Source organism: Myotis yumanensis, unplaced genomic scaffold (assembly GCF_028538775.1).
Source record: "Myotis yumanensis isolate MYYU_CA2020_CCGP unplaced genomic scaffold, mMyoYum1.0.hap1 SCAF_2, whole genome shotgun sequence".
Taxonomy (NCBI): Eukaryota; Metazoa; Chordata; class Mammalia; order Chiroptera; family Vespertilionidae; genus Myotis; species Myotis yumanensis.
This window is the reverse complement of record NW_027223753.1, coordinates 103117798-103139756: the sequence shown is the minus strand read 5'-3', so window position 1 is coordinate 103139756 and position 21959 is coordinate 103117798. Positions and strand designations below refer to the sequence as shown.

General features: G+C 40.3%; 1 protein-coding gene across 3 annotated transcripts in view; it reads right to left on the bottom strand.

Moving 5' to 3' along the window:
* PLS1 (plastin 1) overlaps positions 1-21959 on the bottom strand; it is a 208794-nt gene that overhangs the window by 7302 nt on the left and 179533 nt on the right. For all 3 annotated transcript variants that reach the window (XM_070405916.1, XM_070405914.1, XM_070405915.1), the window contains 2 exons: positions 8170-8303; positions 7606-7729 (listed from right to left, as the gene is read on the bottom strand). In XM_070405916.1, coding sequence (XP_070262017.1) covers positions 7606-7729; positions 8170-8303 — 258 coding nt within the window. The remainder of the gene's footprint in view (positions 1-7605; positions 7730-8169; positions 8304-21959) is intronic.

Below are 21959 nucleotides of genomic sequence, written 5' to 3'. Positions count from 1 at the left end.
TCTCAAGGAGTGGCTGGGGGCCTGGATCGCCGGGGGTGACCCAGGTTACCAGCCTGCCCTGGGCTCCACTCAAGGAGGGGCTGGGGGCCTGGGCTCCACTCAAGGAGTGGCCTCTGCTCAAGGAGCTGGGGAAAAAAAAGGAGGGGCTGGGAGCAGCCGGAGCGGAGAAGCCAAGCCTTGCTGCTGTGGCTGGACCAAACTCCTGGGTCCTGGGTGCTGGAGGAAAACCAGTGCCAGCCGCCAGGGGAAGGAAGACCTATTGTGAGAATCTTCGTGCAACGGGCCACTAGTATGTGTGTGTGTGTGTGTGTGTGTGTGTGTGTGTGTGTGTATAATATGTAACTATATATTACTATATATAGAGAGAGGATAGGTACTATTAATATATATATGCACACATATATACGATGAAAACATATAAGATCTACTCTCAGTAAATTTTAATTAGACAATACTAGAGGCCCAGTGCACAAATTTGTGCACAGGTGGGGTCCCTCTGGGTTGCCTGAGGGATCAGGCCAAAACCCGCAGTCCAACGCCACCTGCAGTTTCTGCCTGCTGCAGGCTTGCGCCCAATCGATCCCGATCGGGAGAGTCTCGTACCACCACAGCAGCACTCGCCAACTGAGAGCCCTGCATCTGGCACCCTCCCAAAGGGAGTGGCCTGCAGGATCAGGCCAAAACCAGCTCTCTGACTTCCCCCAAGGGGTCCCAGATTGTAAGAGGGTACAGGCCAGGCCGAGGGACCCCTCTGGTGCAATATTGGGGCTGGAGAGGAACTGTGGGAGAGCCCCAGGATGTGTCCAGCCCTGTCTCGCCCAGTCCCCAGAAGCAAGCTAACCTACCAGTCAGAGCGTCTGCCCCTGGTGGTCAGTGCACATCATAGTGAGCAGTTGAGTTGCCTTCGCATATCATTAGCACATTACCCTTTGATTGGTTGAACAGTCAACCGGTCACCAGACGACTGGACACTTAGCACATTAGGCTTTTATTATATAGGATAGTGTTAACTATAGTCACCATGCTACACATTAGATCCTCAGATGGTATTCATCTTATGACTGAAAGTTATACTTTTTGTGGTATTTTAAATATTTCTTCACTTAGATATAGGAAGCAAGGATTTTTTCAATGTATGTCCCTATGATTCTCCTTAGGAAAAAGTTTTATTGTGTTGGATAAAAATTTAACTTTTAAAGATATATCAGATCCCTTTATCTCCCTATTTCAAAGAAAACAGGCCTATCTTCCAACTCCTCTGATTTGTATATTATCAGTGAAAAACATTTTACTTTTGCAAAGGGAAGAGGGGTTATAGTACGGTAAAACCCTAAGTTTAGTATATAAATACATTTTCATCATTTTTCCTTCCATATTCCTTAAACTTAATCATAAATAAGTTACTTAAGCAAAAATCATTTGTAGAATCTTAAAGACAACTAGCCTAGAGTTTGTCTTGATTTTCAAGATAGTGAATTATACTGTCTCTTTTTCTTAATTTGATATACATTCTTATTAAAACAATTCCAGCCTATTGTTCTTCCTGTCATTTTTGAAAACAAAAGTGGAAAAAAATGATGTGGCTACCAGAGTTCCCTGAAGAGCTCAAAAGGAACCTTTCCACGTGTGATACCCTTTATATGTTGGCAGTACCAATAGCCTAGTAATCCCCATTTACAGAGCCCTTATTATGTGCCACCTACTACTGAGCACTTTACATTTATTAATTTTTTTAGTTTGACGACAAACTCAGAAGATAGGTACTATTAATATCTCCATTTTAAATATGGGAAAAATGAGGCATAGAGAAATTAATTATTTGCCCAAGGTAATACAGATGGTAAGCAAGAAGTAAATTCAGCTTTATTCATCAAGAGATGTAGTCAGCTGCTAGTATAAACTGCTAAGGTTTTCATAAGACACATGCCCTTCTCTGTTGCTCCCTATTTCACTTAGTTGATTTCTGCAGTATTAATGACACCCCATAGGATTCGAGTTTTCTTTTTTGCCTCCTTGCCTGAACAGTGAGCTCTTTGAGGGCCACAGAGGCTATGTAGCTACAGAGGCTATCAAAGCACCTGACAGGGGTGGGCAAAAGTAGGTGTACAGTTATTATATAGACAAAGGCATGAAGGTTATGATTATTACAATAGTTTTATTAACTCAAATGAACATCACAATGAATACCACTATATAGCTACTTTTGTATTTATGAAATGAATGAGCAATATGTCACACAGCTAACTGGCTGAGCCAAAGTCAGATCCAGGGCTATAAACTCCATAGCTTGGTTTTCATCCTGTAGTTTAGACATGTCTGGGTGTAAAATCCAGTTATTCATCTTTATAGCTGTACTAGAGGCCTGGTGCACGAATTTGTGCACGAGTGGGGTCCCTCAGCCTGGCCTGCGGGATTGGGCCGAAACTGGCTCTCTGACATCCCTGAGAAGTCCTGGATTGTGAGAGGGTGCAGGCCAGGCCAAGGGACCCCACTCGTGCATGATCAGGGCTGGGGAGGGATGTGGGAGGTTGGCCAGCCGGGGAGGGACAGCGGGAGGGCTCCAGGGCATGTCTGGCCCATCTCACTCAGTCCCCATCGGCCAGACCCAGCAGCAAGCTAACCTACCAGTCAAAGCATCTGCCCCCTGGTGGTCAGTGCACGTCATAGCAGCAGTTGAGTGGCCTTAGCATATCATTAGCATATTACGGTTTGATTGGTTGAATGGACGACCAGACACTTAGCATATTAGACTTTTATTATACAGGACTAGAGGCCTGGTGCACAAAAATTTGTGCACTCGGGGGGGGGGGGGGTCCCCCAGCCTGGCCTGTGCCCTCTCGCAGTCTGGGACCCCTCGGGAGATAACTACCTGCTGGCTTAGGCCTGCTCTCAGGTGGCAGAGGGCAGGCCCAATCCCTAGGTGCAGCTTCTGGTCAGGCTCAGAGCAGGGCCGATTGGGGAGTTGGGGCACCGCCCCCTGTCATGCACAGAGCAGGGCGGATCGGGAGGTTGCGATGCCACCCTCAGTCACGCTCAGGGTACGGCCGATTCGGGGGTTGGGGCACCGCCCCCTGTCACACTCAAGGCAGAGTTGATGGGGAGGTTGTGGCGCCACCCCCTGTCATGCACAGAGCAGGGCCGATCAGGGGGTTGGGGCGCTGCCCCCTGTCACTCACAGAGCAGGGCCAATCAGGGGGTTGGGGCTCTGCCCCCTGTCACTCACAGAGCAGGGCCCATCAGGGGGGTTGTGGCTCTGTACCCTGTCACACACAGAGCAGGGTCGATCAGGGGGTTGGGGAGCTCCCCCCTGTCACTCACAGAGCAGGGCCCATCAGGGGGTTGAGGAGCTCCCCCCTGTCACTCACAGAGTAGGGCTGATAGGGGAGTTGGGGCACCGCCCCCTGTCACACACAGAGCAGGGTGGATCAGGGGGTTGGGGCGCTGCACCCTGTCACACTCAGGGCAGGGCCAATGGGGAGGTTATGGCTCTACCCTGTCACACACAGAGCAAGGCCCGTGGAGGGGGGTTGGGGCGCCACCCTCTATCACCCACAGAGCAGGGCCGATCAGGGGGTTGGGGCGTCGCCACTTTCACACTCGGGGCAGGGCCGATGGAGAGGTTATGGCTCTACCCTGTCACACACAGAGCAGGGCCAATCAGGGGGTTGGTGCGCTGCACCCTGTCAAACACAGAGCCGCAGGGCGATCAGGGGATTGGGGCGCCTTCCCCTGTCACAAACAGAGCAGAGAAGATAAGGAGGTTGTGGCCCCGCCCCCGTCACACACAGAGCCACAGGGCGATCAGGGGGTTGGGGAGCTCCCCCCTGTCACACACAGAGCCGCAGGGCGATCAGGGGGTTGGGGAGCTCCCCCCTATCAGGCACAGAGCAGGGCTGATCAGGGGGTTGGCGCGCCTTCCCCTGTCACGAACAGAGCAGGGCGGATAGGGAGGTTGTGGCCCCGCCCCCTGTCACACACTGAGCCGCAGGGCGATCAGGGGGTTTTGGGCTCTGCCCCCTGTCATGCTGATCCCGGTTCTGGGAGGCATATTACCCTTTTACTATATAGGATAGAGGCCTGGTGCATGGGTAGGGGCTGGCTGGTTTGCCCTGAAGGGTGTCCTGGATCAGGGTGGGGGTCCCCACTGGGGTGCCTGGCCAGCCTGGGTGAGGGGCTGAGGGCTGTTTTCCAGCTGGCGAGTGACTGAAGCTTCCAACTGCTCCTTGTTTTCTTTTTCTTTTTTTTATTCTGGGCCAGCTTTAGCTCTGAGGCCTCACTGCTGAAAACATCGATACAACGTTGCGGTCCGGCTGGCTTTCAGTCCAGCTGGTTTCTGGGGTTTTGTTTAGCTTTTTATTTGCAACATAGTACATAGTTGCTTAGAGTTGCAGCTGAGAGGCCGGCAAGTTTGGCGGGGAACGTTGGAGTCCGCAGTCACTGGAGCAAGCAAGCCTCCCTCTTCGCTTCAGTGAATGGCTACCGGCCGCCATCTTGGCTGCCAGTTAATTTGCATAAGGATATGCTGATTAGCCAATGGGAAGGGTAGCGTTCATACGCTAATTACCATGTTTCTCTTTTATTAGTGTAGATGACAGTGGACACGTTATTTAATTTTTCTAATGCTCATCTTTTTGTTTATAGAGTTGTGGAAAAAAGAAATAATAATGTGTAAAGTGTTTAACATAGTGACACATAGAACTCAATAAATGACAATTATGATTATTATTATGGCTAATATACCGCCTCCTGATATTCTTTGTGAGGGAAAATTACTTGACAACTAAAAAGGGTAAACTTGACTTTTCTGAAATTTCTAGGTATAGCACTGACTTAATTATGGTTCTTGCTAGTACTACTTATGGCTTTCAATTATAATGCCTTCTACAGTTGGAAAAAACCTCTCCAACCCCAACTATTTTTAGCATTCACTACCAAATTTCTTAACTATTTACAATCTAGAGTTTTATGTCAAGCACCTACTAAATGCCAAGCACTTCCACAGTATGTTTCTGCCGCCTAGTGTTAAATAAAACCATACTCTCAAGTCTACTTTTCTCAATGAATTCTCTCAAAGAGCTTGTGTGCACCCATTCTCAACTATTTCTTCTATTCAACTGATCACCAAGTATGTATTCCCGGTTGTTGTTTTTTAAGTTTTTATTGATAGAGGAAGGGAGAGGGAGAGAGAGATAGAAACATCAATGATTGTAGAGAATCATTGATTGGTTGCCTCCTGTACACCCCCTACTGGGGATCGAACCCACAACCCGGACATGTGCCCTGACCAGGAATCGAACTGTGACTTCCAGATTCATAGGTCAATACTCAACTACTGAGCAACACCAGCCAGGCTGTATTCCCAGTTTTGATATCTCCTTTCATCCAGCTCCTCACTTCCTGAAAATTACCTCAAATTCAACAAGCTTAAAACTGAATTCATCTTCTTTTCCAGAAAGCAGCTGAACCTCATGACATCCCCATTATTGTTTTACTTTGTTTTCCATTTACCCAGGCCCCCAAATCAGGAGTTTTAACCTGATTTGAAAAATCTCTGCAGTGTTTCCCTAAATCAAGAAGCCAAATCATACCTATTCTTTTACAATAGCAAATATTATTCATTCTTAACATTCTCAGTGACCACCCTACCTCCAGATTCTTTACTTCATACCTGAATTCAGCCTCAGCTTCTTATATAATGTCCTTGGATTTAAACTATTCTTCCTCCAGCCATCTGCTCACCACATGCAGAACAGTATTCTTAAAATAGTCACTCTTCTTACATTACTGCCCTTACCAATATTCTTTATTAAGGCCAGATTTCTCCACAATATTAACCCAGCCTATATCTTGCATTGTATCCCTTAGGAACCTGCTTCTCTAGCCAAACTATTTCTCCTAACCTTCTCAGACTTGCCTTTATTCAAGATGGACCCCTTCTAGCTTGTTACACCACTCTTGTTCTCCACCAATTCAAATCCCTCCTCTCCATGGTGCTCAAATCAAATCCAACTTTCTTCATCACTCTTCACTGACCATTCAGTTGGAAACGATCAGTTAGATTTATCCATAATAGTAGTTGCATTAATTAATGACTATAATATCATTACCTTCTCAGTTATACAAATTTGCCTTTCAAGTAAATGGTGAACACTCTGAGGGCTAAATAATTTCTTATATTCTATATCTTCTTCTTTGCCTAGAAATGTTACTGGCAAAAGCTCAATAAAAACTTATTAATTTGTTCCTAAATGTTTTCTCACTGTATTTTATTTGATTATACACAAATTGTTTTTTATAAATTAAAGTACAAATGCATTAAGTTACAGTATAACAATTTTAATGAATGACTGTCAATTGGAGAATTTTACATGTCTCCTTTGCTATTTTACATTTCTATGTTGTGTTTTATGTCTAAAATGTAACAAATCATGGACTGAAATTCTTTTTTTTTTTTAATAAGCAACAATAAAAACTCAATGTCATTAGTTCCTTCCAAGATGGAAAAGAAAAAACACACTTGAACCACCAGAACACAGGCAATATCTCTTGCCAAAATCCAGCTCCAGTGGTCGGCAAACTGCAGCCCTTTGAGTGTGGCTCTTCCACAAAATACCATGTGCGGGCGCACACGTACAGTGCGATTGAAACTTCATGGCCACACTCAAGGGGCCAAAGAGCCGCATGTGGCTCGAGAGCCGCAGTTTGCCGATCACTGAGCTATCCTATTAAAACCACTTTGGGGCTCAGTTTAGGTAAAGATGAGAAGATTGAATTTATCAATTTCTGACATTTCTTCTACTCTACAATGTTGTTAAACATATAGAGCAAAGGCAAAGAAGAGAATAAAGATGGATAGATAAGTCTTAGGAGAACTTAGGGATTCATCTGTTTGCACTCTCATTTTACTATAAAAATACAAATTGCTGATTTATCACTTATAATGAAATTACAAACACAAGGCTCACTGAATGAATGGATACAAGCAGACATGCTTAGTTGTAGCTAACATCAGCTTGCATGCAAAAGCAAAACAATGGAAATGTATGACAATTAGTGGGTATGCATGTGCAAATTACATTTCGAGTGCTTTATGAATCATCCACAAATGCTTGGAAGTGAGCATTAAATGCCATTATGAAGCCACATGATAAGATTTTCTTTTCCTACCAGTTTTTTCAATTCCCACTTGAATTGGTTTGGCTGGCTCTGCTATGCCTTGGAAATGATGTCAATACAATTCTGAGACTGCTGCTAGGGAGCACAAAACATTACAGATCCTATATAAACAATGGCTTTTTAGCTTTCTTTTTCATCTGACAATTCTATTTTATTGCTCTATTCTATTTCTTTTTAAGATTAGAATATCAGAACCTGATAACATTAACCTGCATTTATACTCAATAGGACAACGAATCAAAAATATAAGAATTCACACTGTACAGTTTTGGTTTACACATGCCAAATAATTAGTATGCCTAAGCTCACAAATTGTGATCCTGAGATATAACATTAATGTAATCCTGAAACTAAACCAATGTAATTCTCAATAAAGTTTATTCCTACACTTAATTTCTTACCAAAAATTTTTAAAATAGCTTTGATTACCTTGAAGCTGGAAATAGAAGTATTTTTGTTTGCACTTTTAAGAGTCTGATTGACCCATTTAATTATAATCTCATCATTGACTTTTTCACCTTCTCCAAGATCTGATAACACATTCAATGTGTACCTGTAACAGAAAAGATGTATATTTGAGACTGAAAGGGGTGGAATCTGTTCCCACATCATTTATATCAATATTTAGATAAATATTTAAGAAATATTCAATTCTAATAACTATTTTTAATTTCAACCTGGTTTTTGCACTTAGTTACAATCCAAAGTTACAAAGCTCAGTAATGAGAAACAAAAACTACTATCTGGTATTAAAAAAATTAAAACAACTCCATTCAACGCAGTTTTTAAGAATAGTGATTGTTTCTACAGATTTATCCACTATTAAAAAAGGAATTATTTACAAAGAATATAGTATCAACAATCATTTAAAAATTAATATTTTTGTAGTATATTTATTCTGTGTTTGTTATTCTTCCAAATGAACTAAAACTTTAGTTCAAAGGATTTTTAAAAAGAAATCCACAGTGTTGCTATTAACATCGCAGCCTTTACCTTCTCATTAGCTGCCATACCAATGCCAGTGTCAGTGTTGAATTTCCTTCATTTAGGTCCTGCCCAGCAATGCCAACCAAGGAGAATTTGGCCTTATTCTTCCCAAGATCCACTGCATAGTTACAGTTTTCAATCTATAAGTAAGTAAAAGTTTTGGTATAAAAACAAATTTTAAAGAATATATCTCTTGAATCTGCCAAACTAGTTCAGTCATTTGAAAGATAGCTATGATGACACCTTAAATTTATATTACAGAACTTCATTTCATAATAATTCAGTGAAATTAAGAAATTAATTATTCCAACTTTATAGTTGAAAATATCAAAAGCACTGAGGGGTTAACCTAGATAAACAACTGAAAATTTTAAGATCCTCTCTTACTTTAAAAGTCTTGACTATCCAAGATTACACAGCTTATTAATGGCAGATCTTTGACTAAAAACCTAGGTTTCCTGCATTCCATTGATAGAGATAATAAATATAGTTCTGCCTAAACTTAAAAATTAAGGAAAAGAGAAGAAATTGTTTCATTAAGAGTCTAAGTCATCTCTGATATTTTTTATCTAGATCTTTCTCATCCTCTGAAATTCCCCTTTTAGCTCACTTTCTTCAGCAAAAGCTTAACCTTAACTGTACCAGCTGATGATAATCTATCCCATGTTTGAACTCCCAATACTGCTTATTTTATAATGCTTATGTATCATCATATACTTATACTTAGCATTTGATGTACTTTCTTTGCTAACCATAGCATAAGCTCATTTTAAAGGGCAAAAACTACAATGTGTGCAAATCTGTATCATACTCTTCCCTAACCGAGGCCAGGACCTAGCACAGTGCCCTGCCTACAGTAAGAATCTGATGAATGAACACACACACACACACACACACATTAGAGGCCTGGTGCACAAAATTCGTGCACAGGGAGGGGGAGGGGGGTCCCCTCAGCCCAGCCTGCACCCTCTCTAATGCAGGACCCCTTGGGGGATGTCCGACTGCTGGTTTAGGCCCAATACCGGGGATCGGGCCTAAACTGGCAGTCGGACATCCCTCTCACAATCCTGGACTGCTGGCTCCTAATTGCTCACCTGCCTGCCTACCTGGTCGACCCTAACTGCCTCCTGCTGCTGGCCAGGTCGCCCCCAACTGCCCCCTCCCTGCTGGCCTGTTCGCTCTTAACTGCCACCCCTGCTGGCCTGGTTGCCACTAACTGCCCCCCCCCCCCCCGCCAGCCTAGTTGCCCCCAACTGTCCTCCCTGCTAGCCTGGTTGCCCCAACTGCCCCCCTGCCAGCCTGGTCACCCCAAACTGCACCCCCCCGCCAGCCTGGTTACCCCTAACTACACCCCCCTGCCAGCCTGGTCGCCTTTTACTACCCCCCTTGCTGGCCTGGTCACCCCTAACTGCCCGCTTCTGCCAGCCTGGTCACCCCCAACTGTCCCCCTGCCAGCCTGTTTGCCCCACACAGCCTGCTGTTCAGTCGTTTGGTTGTCCCTCACTAACCCTCCTGCCGGCCTGGTCGCCCCACGCAGCTTGCTTGTTCAGTCCTTTGGTCGTCCCTCATTAACCTCCCTGCTGGCCTGGTCATAGGCAGCCATCTTGTGAGGATGTGAGGGTTAATTTGCATATTACCAATTTATTATACAGGATAATGATATATATATATATATATATATATATATAAATTCTTATGAAGTTGAGTCTTTTTTCTCCACCCAAATTGTAAGCTCTTATAATCTTATAATGTATCACCAGTACTTAAAAAGTATGTACTAAATACTTTTTAGAATAAAGTAAACTTTAGTTAAGAAATATAGTATAACTGGCTTCTCCTGATTTTCTTTCCCAAATTAGTTGAAGCCTCATTGGAAAACATTTCAACTGAAGACACACAGATGCTTTTTCTATGAATAAGAAAACATTTCCAGAAAAGATGAGAAAGGGACCTCACAATAACAGAATTTGCACAAATAAATGGGCATTGTTCTTTAAAAAAGAGAATTCAAATTCCCAAAAGTCAGTGTGTTATAAATAAAAATGCAAGAAATTCATTTGAACCTGCTGTAATATCTGCTTGGCTCCCTTAGTAAGTTAAATAAAATCTTTGATATGTATTCATTTTCTGGAAATAAATAATATTCCAATATTCTTTATTTTTCCTACTAGTCATATTACATTATAAATTTAGTCTGTGTACTAGAAGTATATGCTATAGAAATACACAGATTTTTAAAAATGGAACCAATTCCTAATTTATGAAAAATAGCATCAGAGCTCTGATTATGTAACAGTGTGAACTGGAGAGATAAAAACCAGCATATTTTCGACTGACACCCATTTCATTAGGAGACTTTTCCAGCAAATTGTAATAAGCACTTCAATATAAAATGTGTTTCAATGAAAGACCATTTGTTTTATAGTTTGACAAATTTCCTGAGGGGAATAAGGGTGAGAAAGAAGGTCAGAATTACTAGTCTAGAGGCCTAAGATACTGGATATGACCGTCAATGAAAGGAAAACTAGAAATGGATGCCAACATAAGGAAAAGGATGTGTTCTATTTTTTGGCAACATTTGATTTCAAATTTGGCAAAAAACTTAATATTTGAAAACAAAACTAAAGAAAGAATAAGAAATTAGGTTCCTAGAAGTAAGCCATATTTATGGTAGTACTTAACACCTAAAAATGAATCTGCTCTCTGAAGATAAAAATATACAAAGTTTAGAGCACTGGGCAAGAACTGGGCCTTGGAAATGCCTAGAGTTGTCAGGCTAAAAGATGAAGACCCTGTTAAAGATAAGAATGAACACAAAGAAAGCAAAAAATAAAAAAATTGAGAGCACAGCATTAATAGAAGAAATGATTACTAAGCACTTCAAATACTTTGGACAAAAATAAAGCTTAAATCATTTGGAAAATGAAAAAGTTACATAATGGGATGCAGGATTCCAAGGGAAAAGAAACACTGAAGAAATAATGAAGGACTTATTTTTTAAACATACTAAATTTATTTCAAGCCTTAAACAGCTAGTATATGTTAAAAGAAGCACCCCACTTATGATTCATTTGTGACACCTTATGCTTAACATAAAAAATTCCAGGTATAATGACTGGTTCAATTTTTGTTTTCCTGTTATATTTTGCATCTAAAATTTTTATTTAAGTGAAATAAGCCAGTCAGAGAAAAATAAGTATCACATGGTCTTACTCATATGTGGAATCTAATGAACAACATAAACTGATGAACAAAAATAGATCCAGAGACATTGAAGCATCTAACAGACTGTCAAACCGCAGAGGGAAGGCAGAGGAGGGTGTGTGGTCAGGAAGAGATAAACCAATGAACTTGTATGCATCTATGCATAACCCATGGACACAGACAATAGGGTGATGAAGGTCAATAGGGGGAAAGGGGACATATCTAATACTTTCAACAATAAAGATTAAAAAATAATAAATGCAAAAAATAAAATAAAAATTTTATTTAAAGAACTTATTTGAAATTAGTTAACGAATTTTCTGAATTCTACTTCTGATTAGAATCATACACAAATCAAATAAAATTTAAAATTTAGGCAAGTCCAACCACTAGAAATACTGAAAAATATGAATATATGTCATTAACATTATGACACATTTCCTTTTTGTCTTATTTTTAAAAATAGTTTTTTAAAGTATAAAGACTATAAATACATATTTATTTTAGAAATCTGAAGAAGTCCTTTTTGAATGCATGTCTCTCTGTGTGTATTTTAAACAAATTTGATTCATATATACATATGCCATATTTTATCCCGCTCATTTCCATGTCACTATTAGTAAAATACTAAAAATGCTATTTTAAAAAATATATATATTTTTATTGATTTCAGAGAGGAAGGGAGAGGGAGAGAGAGTGAAACATCAATGATGATGAGAGAGAATCATTAATCCACTGCCTCCTGCAAGATCGCCCCCTACTGGGGATCTAGCCCACAGCCCGGCATGTGCCCTTGACCAGAATCAAACCTGGACCCTTCTGTCCACAGGCAAATGCCATATCCACTAAGCCAAACCGGCTAAGATCTAAAAATGCTATTTTTAATGATACATCTTACTTCATTTTATGTGTATACCCCTAATTCATTAACCCATTATGGAACAATTACATTGTTTTCATTTTTTGCTCTGTAATATTGCTATGATGAGTATTTTGGCACACAACTTCCTGTTTTTCTGATTGTTTCATAATGACAGGTAACAAGTGAAATTGTTAAATTAAAGGACTTTTTGAAGATTACTGATAATGTATTACCAAACTGAATCCAGAAAGGTTATGCAAATGAGCATTACCTCTAACACTGGGTGCAGTGCATTCCAAATGTTTCTTATTTTAAGTTGCATTTCTCTATTGTGGATGAAAAATATTGATTGTATATTACCCATCTTACTTCTTGTTTTGAAAATTGTTCACTCATATTCTTCACTATCCTATTTTGCTATTATAATTTTAGTAATAGCAATCAAGTTCTAGATATTGGTTTGCCGAAACCGGTTTGGCTCAGTGGATAGAGCGTCGGCCTGTGGACTGAAGGGTCCCGGGTTCGATTCCGGTCAGGGGCATGTACCTTGGTTGCGGGCATATCCCCAGGAGGAGATGTGCAGGAGGCAGCTGATCGATGTTTCTCTCTCATCGATGTTTCTAACTCTCTATCCCTCTCCCTTCCTCTCTGTAAAAAATCAATAAAATATATTTTAAAAAAAAATAAATAAAATAAAATAAAATAAAATAAAATAAAATAGATATTGGTTTGTATGAACTATTTATATGTTAAGGACTAGAGGCATGGATAGGGTCCCTAGGCCTGGCTGGTGATCAGGGCCCATCAGGTTCCCTGCTCCCTGCCTCCTCCCTTAGTGCCCAGCCACCTATGCTGGTCACCCGCCATGTTCCGCGCTGCCCCGTGGTGGTCAACGCACGTCATAGTGAGTGATTGAACTCACAGTCTCCCGATCGAACTCCCAAGGGGATACTTTACATATTAGACTTTATATATATATAAACTATCTGTCATATTTGTTGCAAACATGTTTCCAAGTTTATTGTTGTTATTTTTGCTTTTTAATTTTGCTTATGGTGTTTATTTTTATATACATAAGTTTAAAATTTATATGTAATCTATTATATATTTATTTCTTTGAAATTTCTTTACCATTACAAGAGTAGATAGTAATTTACCTTTTTTTATCTGTCTGTATGTGTAGACTTTAATCATAAAAAATGCAAAAAATATAGCACATTCCTTCGAGTTGTAAATGTTAAGCACAACTTTCATTTTTTATATTCCAATTACAGATACATTCAGTATTATTTTAAAATAGTTTCAGGTGTAGTCGGGCCAGTGTGGTTCAGTGATTGAGTGTCAACCTATGAACCAGGAAGTCACGGTTCGATTCCCAGTCAGGTCACATTCCTGGGTTGCAGGTTCCATCCCCAGTAGGGGGTGTGCAGGAGGTAGCCAATCAGTGATTCTCTCTCATCATTGATGTTTATATCTCTTTCCCTCTCCCATCCTCTCTGAAATCAATAAAAATATATTTTAAAAAAGAGTTTCAAGTGTATAGCATATTTAGTAACAATTTTTGACCACGTGCCTTATATATACCTCTTAAAAACATCAGTTTGACCACCATCTAGCAGTTGGCTTAATCAAAAAACATTGCCAATCCCTGCCAACTGTCCTACATGAAGTCTAAGTAATTAAATTCTTTGACAATCATATACTTTTATACTGTTCCCCCTGATATTTCCATACCCAATGGGCACCATACATAGTTGTGGCAATATTTTTTATTATATTCCCTACTAGTGGCCCGGTGCATGAAATTCATGCATGGGGGAGGGGGTGTTCCTCACCTGGCCTGCACCCTCTCCAATCTGGGACTCCTCGAAGGATGTCCTACTGCTGGTTTACAGGGATCAGGCCTAAACTGGCAGTTGGACATCCCTCTTGAAATCCAGGACTTCTGGCTCCTAACCACTCACCTGCCTGCCTGCCTGCCTGATTGCCCCTAACCACTCTGCCTGCTGGCCTGCTCGCCCCCAACTGCCCCCCACCGCCAGCCTGCTTGCCCCCAAATGCCCCCCACCAGCCTTATCACCCCCAATGGCCCCTCCTGCTTGCCTGCTTGCCCCCACCTTCCCTCTGCACTGGCTTGCTCACCCCCAACTGCCCCCCTGCTGGTCTGCTCACTCCAAACTGCCCCCTCTCCGCTGTTCTGATCACCTCCAACTGAGCCCCACTGATGGTCTGCTTGCCCCCAACTGGCCCCCCTGCTGGTCTGCTTACCCCCAACAACCCCGCCTCCCACCAGCCTGATCACCCACAATTGCCCTCCCCTCTTGGCCTCTAACCGCCTCTACCTCAGCCCTGCCACCATGGCTTTGTCCAGAAGAATGTCCGGAAGGTCTCTTGGAAGGTCTCCCAGTATAATTAGCATATTACCCTTTTATTAGTATAGATAGAGGCCTGGTGCACGGGTGGAGGCCAGCTGGTTTGCCCTGAAGGGTGTCCCAGATCAGGGTGGGGGTCCCCTTTGGGCATGGGGTGGCCGGCGAGGGGCCTTTGGTGGTTTGCAGGCCAGCCACGCCCCCATGGGGTGAGGGTCCCTGCTGGGGGGGGGGGCGTGGCCAGCCTGGGTGAGGGGCTGATGGCTGTTTACAGGCTGGCCAATCCCCCCAGTGAGGACCCTCACCCCATGAGGGTGTGGCCAGCCTGGGTGAGGGGCTGATGGCTGTTTGCAGGCTGGCCACAGCTCTGGGCAACCCAGGCTCCCAGACCCTTCTTGAGCAGAGGCCACAGCGGCTGGAAGCAGGTATCTGGGATTTATTTATCTTCTATAATTGAAACTTTGTAGCCTTGAGCGGAGCCCACAGCCGGCCAGGGAAGGCGGGAAGCTTGGCTTCCTCCATTGCCAGGGGCAACCCAAGCCTCCTGTTTGCTCCAGCTCCGTGGCCGCCGCCATCTTGGTTGGGTTTATTTGCATACTCGCTCCTGATTGGCTGGTGGGCGTGGCTTGTGAGTGTAGCGGAGGTACGGTCAATTCGCGTGTTTCTCTTTTATTAGATAAGATGCTGCACTTTATATCCCCATAACTATTCTGAAACTACAAATTTCTATTTCTTAATCCTTTCACCTCTTTCACCCAGTCCTCCAATCCCCTTTCCCTCTGGCAATCACTAGTCCAGTCTCTGTGTCTGAGTCTGCTTCAACTTTGTTCATTTATTTTGTTCTTTAAGTTCCACATATAAGTGAACACATGTGGAACACATCTGACTGACTTATTTCACTGAGCATAATACCCTCTAGGTCCATCCATACTGTTCAAATGGTATAATTTCATTATTTTTTATGGCTGAGTAGTATTCCATTGTGTAAATGTATCACATCTTTTTAAACTATTTATCTATTGATGGGCACTTGGGTTTCTTCCAAGTCTTGGCTATTGTAAATAACACTAAAATGAACATAAGAGTGCACATATTCTTTCAGATTAGTGTTTGGGGTTTCTTTGGATAAATACCCAAAAGTAGAATTGCTGGGTCATAAAGCATTTCCATTTTTAATTATCTGAGGACCCTCCATACTCTTTTCCATAGTGGCTGCACCAATCTGCATTCCCACCAACAGTGCACAAGGTTCCCCTTTCTCCACATCCTTATCAATACTTGTTGTTTGTCTCATTCATCTGATTTTAAGTGTTATTTATTATATTTAACCCTTTAAGTCTTTACCTTGAACACATTTGGAATTTATTTTGGTGTAGATCACTTTTTTCCCTAATGAAAGAGTTAATCAATGTTTTGGCATCATTTTTTGGATGATCCTTCCTTTCCCTACTGATTTTAGCAAGCACCTTATCATACATTAACTACATGTATTTTAGGGTCGGTTTCTAGGCTACTCTAATCCATTCCATTCTTATATACGTATTAAACTATTTCAATTACTTTAGCTTTATAATAATTTAAAAATAAAAATATTTTTTAAAAAGATTTAGGTCTGTTTTTCTTTAAGTTAAATTGTTATTTTTGAAAGTATTACATATGTCCCCTTTTCCCCCATTGGTCTCTTGTAGCCAACCCCTGTCCACTGCCCCAGGAAATCACCACCCTATTGTCTGTGTCCTTGGGTTATGCATATATGCATAAAAGTTCTTTGGTTAATCTCTTCCCACCCATCCACCCACTGCACCTTCCCTCTGAGATTCCACAATCTGTTCCATGCTTCTGTGTCTCTAGATATATTTTGTTCATTAGATTCCACTTATGAGTGAGATCATGTGACACTTGTCTATCGCTGACTGGCTTATTTTGCTCAGCACAATACTCTCTAGGTCCCTCCAAGCTGTTGCAAATGGTAAGAGTTCCTTCTTTTTTACTGCTGCATAGTATCCCATGGTATAAATGTACCACAGCTTTTTTATCCACTCATCTACTGATGGGCACTTGCACTGTTTGAAGATTTAGCTATTGTAAAATGTGCTGCTGTGAACATAGGGGTACATACATTCTTTCTGATTGACGTTTCAGGTCTCTTAGGTTATATTCCAAGAAGTGAGATCACTGGGTCAAATGGCAGTTCCATATTTAATTTTTAAGGAAACTCTATATTGTTTTCCATAGTGTCTGCAGCTATCTGCATTCCCACCAGCAGTGCACTAGGGTTCCCTTTTCTCCACATCCTCACCAGCACTTGTCATTTGTTGAGTTGTTGATGACAGCCATTCTAACAGGTGTGAGGTGATACCTCATTGTCATTTTAATTTGCAACTCTCTGATGATCAGTGACTGAGCATTTTCATATGTCTCTTGGCCATCTGAATATCCACTTTGGAAACTATTTAGGTCCTTGGCCCATTTTGAAATTGGATTGTTTGTCTTTGTTTTGTTAAGTTGTATGAGTTCTTTGTATATTTTGGATATTAAATTTTATCAAATGCATCATTGCCAAATATGTTCTCCCATAGAGTAGGCTCCCCTTTCACTTTGTTGATAGTTTCTTTTGCTGTGCAGAAGCTTTTCATTTTGACATAGTCCCATTTGTTTGTTTTCTCCTTTGCCCTAGGACCGTGGTTGGCAAACTGCGGCTCGCAAGCCACATGCCGCTCTTTGGCCCCTTGAGTGTGGCTCTTCCTAAGCCTTAGGAGTACCCTAATTAAGTTAATAACAATGTATCTACCTATATAGTTTAAGTTTAAAAAATTTGGCTCTCAAAAGAAATTTCAATCATTGTACTGTTGATATTTGGCTCCATTGACTAATGAGTTTGCCGACCACTGCCCTAGGAGATGTATACATAAACATATTGCTACGAAAGATGTCTGAAATTTTGCTGCCTATGGTTTCTTCTAAGATTTTTATGGTTTCATGACTTAACATTTTAGTCTTTTATCCATTTGAGTTTATTCTTGTGTATGGTGTTAAGTTGGTGCTCTAGTTTCACTTTTGTGCATGTTTCTGTCCAATTTTCCCAACACCGCTTATTGAAGAGACTGTCTTGACTCCACTGTATGTTCTTGCCTCCTTTTGAAAATATTAATTGAGCATAATGACTTGGGTTGATTTCTGGGCTCTCTGTTCTCTTCCATTGATCTATATGCCTGTTCTTGTGCCAGTACCAGGTTGTGTTGAGTATAGTGGCTCTGTAGTATAACTTGATATCTGGTATTGTGATCCCTCCCACTTTGTTCTTCTTTCTCAAGATTGCTGGAACTATTCGGGGTCTTTTTTGGTTCCATATAAATTTTTGGAGCATTTGTTATAGATCTGTGAAATATGCTGTTGTTATTTTCAAAGGGATTGCATTGAATCTGTAGATTTCATTGGGTAGTATGGACATTTTAATAATGATATTTCTACCAATCCATGAACACAGTATATTCTTCCACTTATTTGTATCTTTCTCTATCTCTTTTTCAACATCCTGTAGTTTTCCGAATACAAGTCTTTTACCTCCTTGATTAAATTTATTTCTAAGTATCTTAATTTCTTTGTTGCAGTGGTAAATGGAATTGTTTGTTTAGCTTTTCTTTCTGGAAATTTATTATTGGTGTATAAAAATGCCATAGATTTCTGGATGTTAATTTTGTATCATGCTACATTGCCAAATTCCTTTACTAAACCCAGTGGTATTTTGGTGTAGTCTTCAGGGTTTTCTATGTACAATATCATGTCATCTGTAAGTAATAAGAGTTTTACTTCCTTCTTTCCAATTTGGATGCCTTTTATTTCTTCTTCTTGTCTGATCACTGTGGCTAGATTTCCAGTACTATGTTGAATAAAAGTGGTTAAAGAGGACATCCCTGTCTTGTTCCTGTTCTTAAGGGCAACACTTTTAGTTTTTGCCCATTGAATAGGATGTTCACTGTAGGATTGTCATATCTGGCCTTTATTATGTTGAGATGTGCTCCCTCTATTCTCAGTTTGCTGAGAGTTTTTATCAAAAAGGGTGTTGGATTTTGTCAAATGCTTTTTTTGCATCTATGGAAATGATCATGTGATTTTCATCTTTCAATTTGTTTATGTGATATATCACATTTATTGATTTATGAATATTGTACCACCCTTGCATCCTTGGAATAAATTCCACTTGGTCATGGTGTGTGATCTTGTTAATATATTGCTGGATCTGATTTGCTAGAATTTTGTTGAGGATTTTTAGCATCTATGTTTATCATGGATATTGGCCTATAGTTCTCTTTCTTTGTAGTGTCTTTACCTGGTTTTAGAATTAGGACAATGTTGTCTTCATAGAAAGAACTTGGAAGTGTTCCTTACTCTTGGATTTTTGGCATACTTTGAGGAAGATAGATGTTAGTTCTTCTTTGAATGTTTGGTAAAACTCCCCTGTGAAGCCATCCGGACCAGAGCTTTTGTTTGCTGGGAGTTCTTTATTATTATTATTATTATCATTATTAGTATTATTACTGTTTCTATTTCATCAGTTGTTATTGGCCTATTCAGGTTTTCTGATTCTTCCTGATTCAGTTTTGGAAGATTGTATATTTTTAGGAATTTATCCATTTCATCCATATTGTCCAGCTTGTTGTTCATAGTATTTTCTTACAATCCTTTGTATTCTCTTGTGTCAGTTGTTACTTCACTGCTTTCATTTCTGATATTATTTGGGTCCTCTCTCTTTGTTTCTTGATGAGTAAGGCTAATAGTTCATCAATCTTATTTATCTTTTCAAAGAACCACTCTTGGTTTCATTTATTTTATTATATTTTATTTTTTATATATATTTTATTGATTTTTTACAGAGAGGAAGGGAGAGGGATAGTTAGAAACATCGATGAGAGAGAAACATCGATCAGCTGCCTCCTGCACACTCCCCACGGGGGATGTGCCTGCAACCAAGGTACATGACCTTGACCAGAATCGAACCTGGGACCCTTGAGTCCGCAGGCTGATGCTCTATCCACTGAGCAAAACCAGCCAGAGCTATTTTATTTAATTTTTTAGTCTCTATGTCATTTATTTCTGCTCTAAACTTTACTTCCTTCCCTCTACTTAATCTGTTTTTTTCATTCTTATTCTCTAATTCTTTAAGTTGTAGGGTTAGTTTATTAATAATTTTTCTTGTTTTTTGAAGTAGGCTGGTAGTGCTATGAACTTCCCTCTCAGGACTGCTTTTGCTGTGTCCCAGAAATTTGGGGTTGTTGTGTGTTCATCTTCATTTATTTCCAGGAAGTTTTTTTTATTTCTTTCTTGATCTCATTGGTAACCCATTCATTGTTTAATAACATGCTATTTAGCTTCCGTGTGTTTGAATGTTATTGGGTGTTTTTACTGTAGTTGATTTCTAATTTCATTCCACTGTGATCTGAGAGGATGCTTTATATGATTCAATCTTCTTGAACGTGTAGAGACTTGTTTTGTGTTCTAACATGTGGCCTATCTTTGAAATAACACATGTGCACTTGAGAAGAATGTATATTTTGCAGCTTTGGTATGAAATGTTCTATAAATGTCAATCAAATCATTGTGATCCAGTGTGTCATTTAAAGTCAGTTTCCTTGTTAATTTTTTGTCTGGAATATCTATCCAGTAGAGTCAGCGGTTGTTACAGTCCCCTACTATGACTGTATTGCTGTCCATCTCTCCCTTACAGTCCTCTAGAAGTTTTTTAAATATATCTAGGTGCCCCTATATTGAGTGTATACATGTTTACCATGGTTATATCTTCTTGTTGGATCAATATCTTTAGTATTATGTAGTGGCCTTTATTTTCTCTTATGCTGTAGGCCTGTTTATTTGAGGAACTTTAGAATTACACTATAAATTGCATACCCCAACACACATATATAAATGCTCATGCATATACAAAAGGAGAATTCTTAGCATTCTAACTGGAATTATTTTCTACCTAAAAGTTAAATTGAAAAAATTTAATATCTTTATAATATTTGTTCTTTTCAGCCATGAATATGGTCATATTTCCATTTAGTCAACTAGAGATAGTTTTTAAATCATGAGAATGAAGATAAGTTTCATAACAGCCATGTTGACAAGTTATAGCAATTTGAGTCCATTTATTATTTTTAGATATTTATAGTGTTCACACCATTTTAAATGAAAGGATAAAGTAAAATGAAATTACAAACATTTAAAAGTCTTAAAAGCAAATCAACCAACAACAAGTACTGGCGAGGATGTGAAGAAAAGTGCACTGCTTGCTAGTGGGAATGCAGAGTGGTGCAGCCACTGTGAAAAACAGTATGTAGTTACCTCAAAAAAGTAAAAATGGAACTTCCATTTGACCCAGTGATCCCACTTCTAGGTATTTACCCAAAGAAACCCAAAACTCTAATTCAAAGGAATATATGCACCCTTATGGTCTTTGCAGTGTTATTTACAATATCCAAGATTTGGAAGCTGCCCAGGTGCCCATCAGTAGATTATTGGATAAAAAAGCTATGATACATTTACAGAATGGAATACTAATTGGCTGTAAAAGAAAGAAGGCCATCTTACCCTTTGTGACAGCATGGATGGATATGGAAAGTATTATGCAAAGTGAAATAAGCCAATCAGAGAAAGACAGGTACCATATGATTTCACTCTTATGTGGAATCTAATGAATAAAATAAACTAACAAACAAAAATTTTTAAAAGTCTTAAAAGCAAATGAGCCTGATACAGAAGATAGAAAGGAAAGCAAAACACAAAACCAAAGCTGAATATTAAAGTAGCAATTCAACAGAACAAACAAGAACTTCAATCAAGGACCCCACATATCCCCCATTTGCGGAAGGAGAATAGTGGAGCTGAGCACTTCTCTTTATTATTCATCTGCCAGATATTCTCCCACCAACTATAATCAAGTTACTGCTCTGCTCAAAAATATTCAATGGTTTCCCACTGCTTACAATTTAAAATCCAAACTCTTTAATCTGACATTCAAGGCTCTGGCTGCAATCCAAACTTTTAGTGTTCACATCCACTTCTCACCTAACAGAAAATGCCCAGAAATACTTTATACTTTCCCATCTCTATACCTCTTCCTAATACTCAGCCCCCGCTCCAGTCTCCTGACAAAATTCTATCTTTTCTTCAAAGACTAACTCAAAAACCACCTTCTGCGTGAACCCTCACATGACATGTGCAGCATGTAGTCTTTTCTCCCTTAGAAATCTTAACACTCACTACTGTGTACACTGTGCCATATCGTGGTTATTTGTGCACATATCTCCCTAACTTCCTTAAGGCTTCCTGAGGGCCTACTCCATGCCTTGTACTATTTTATA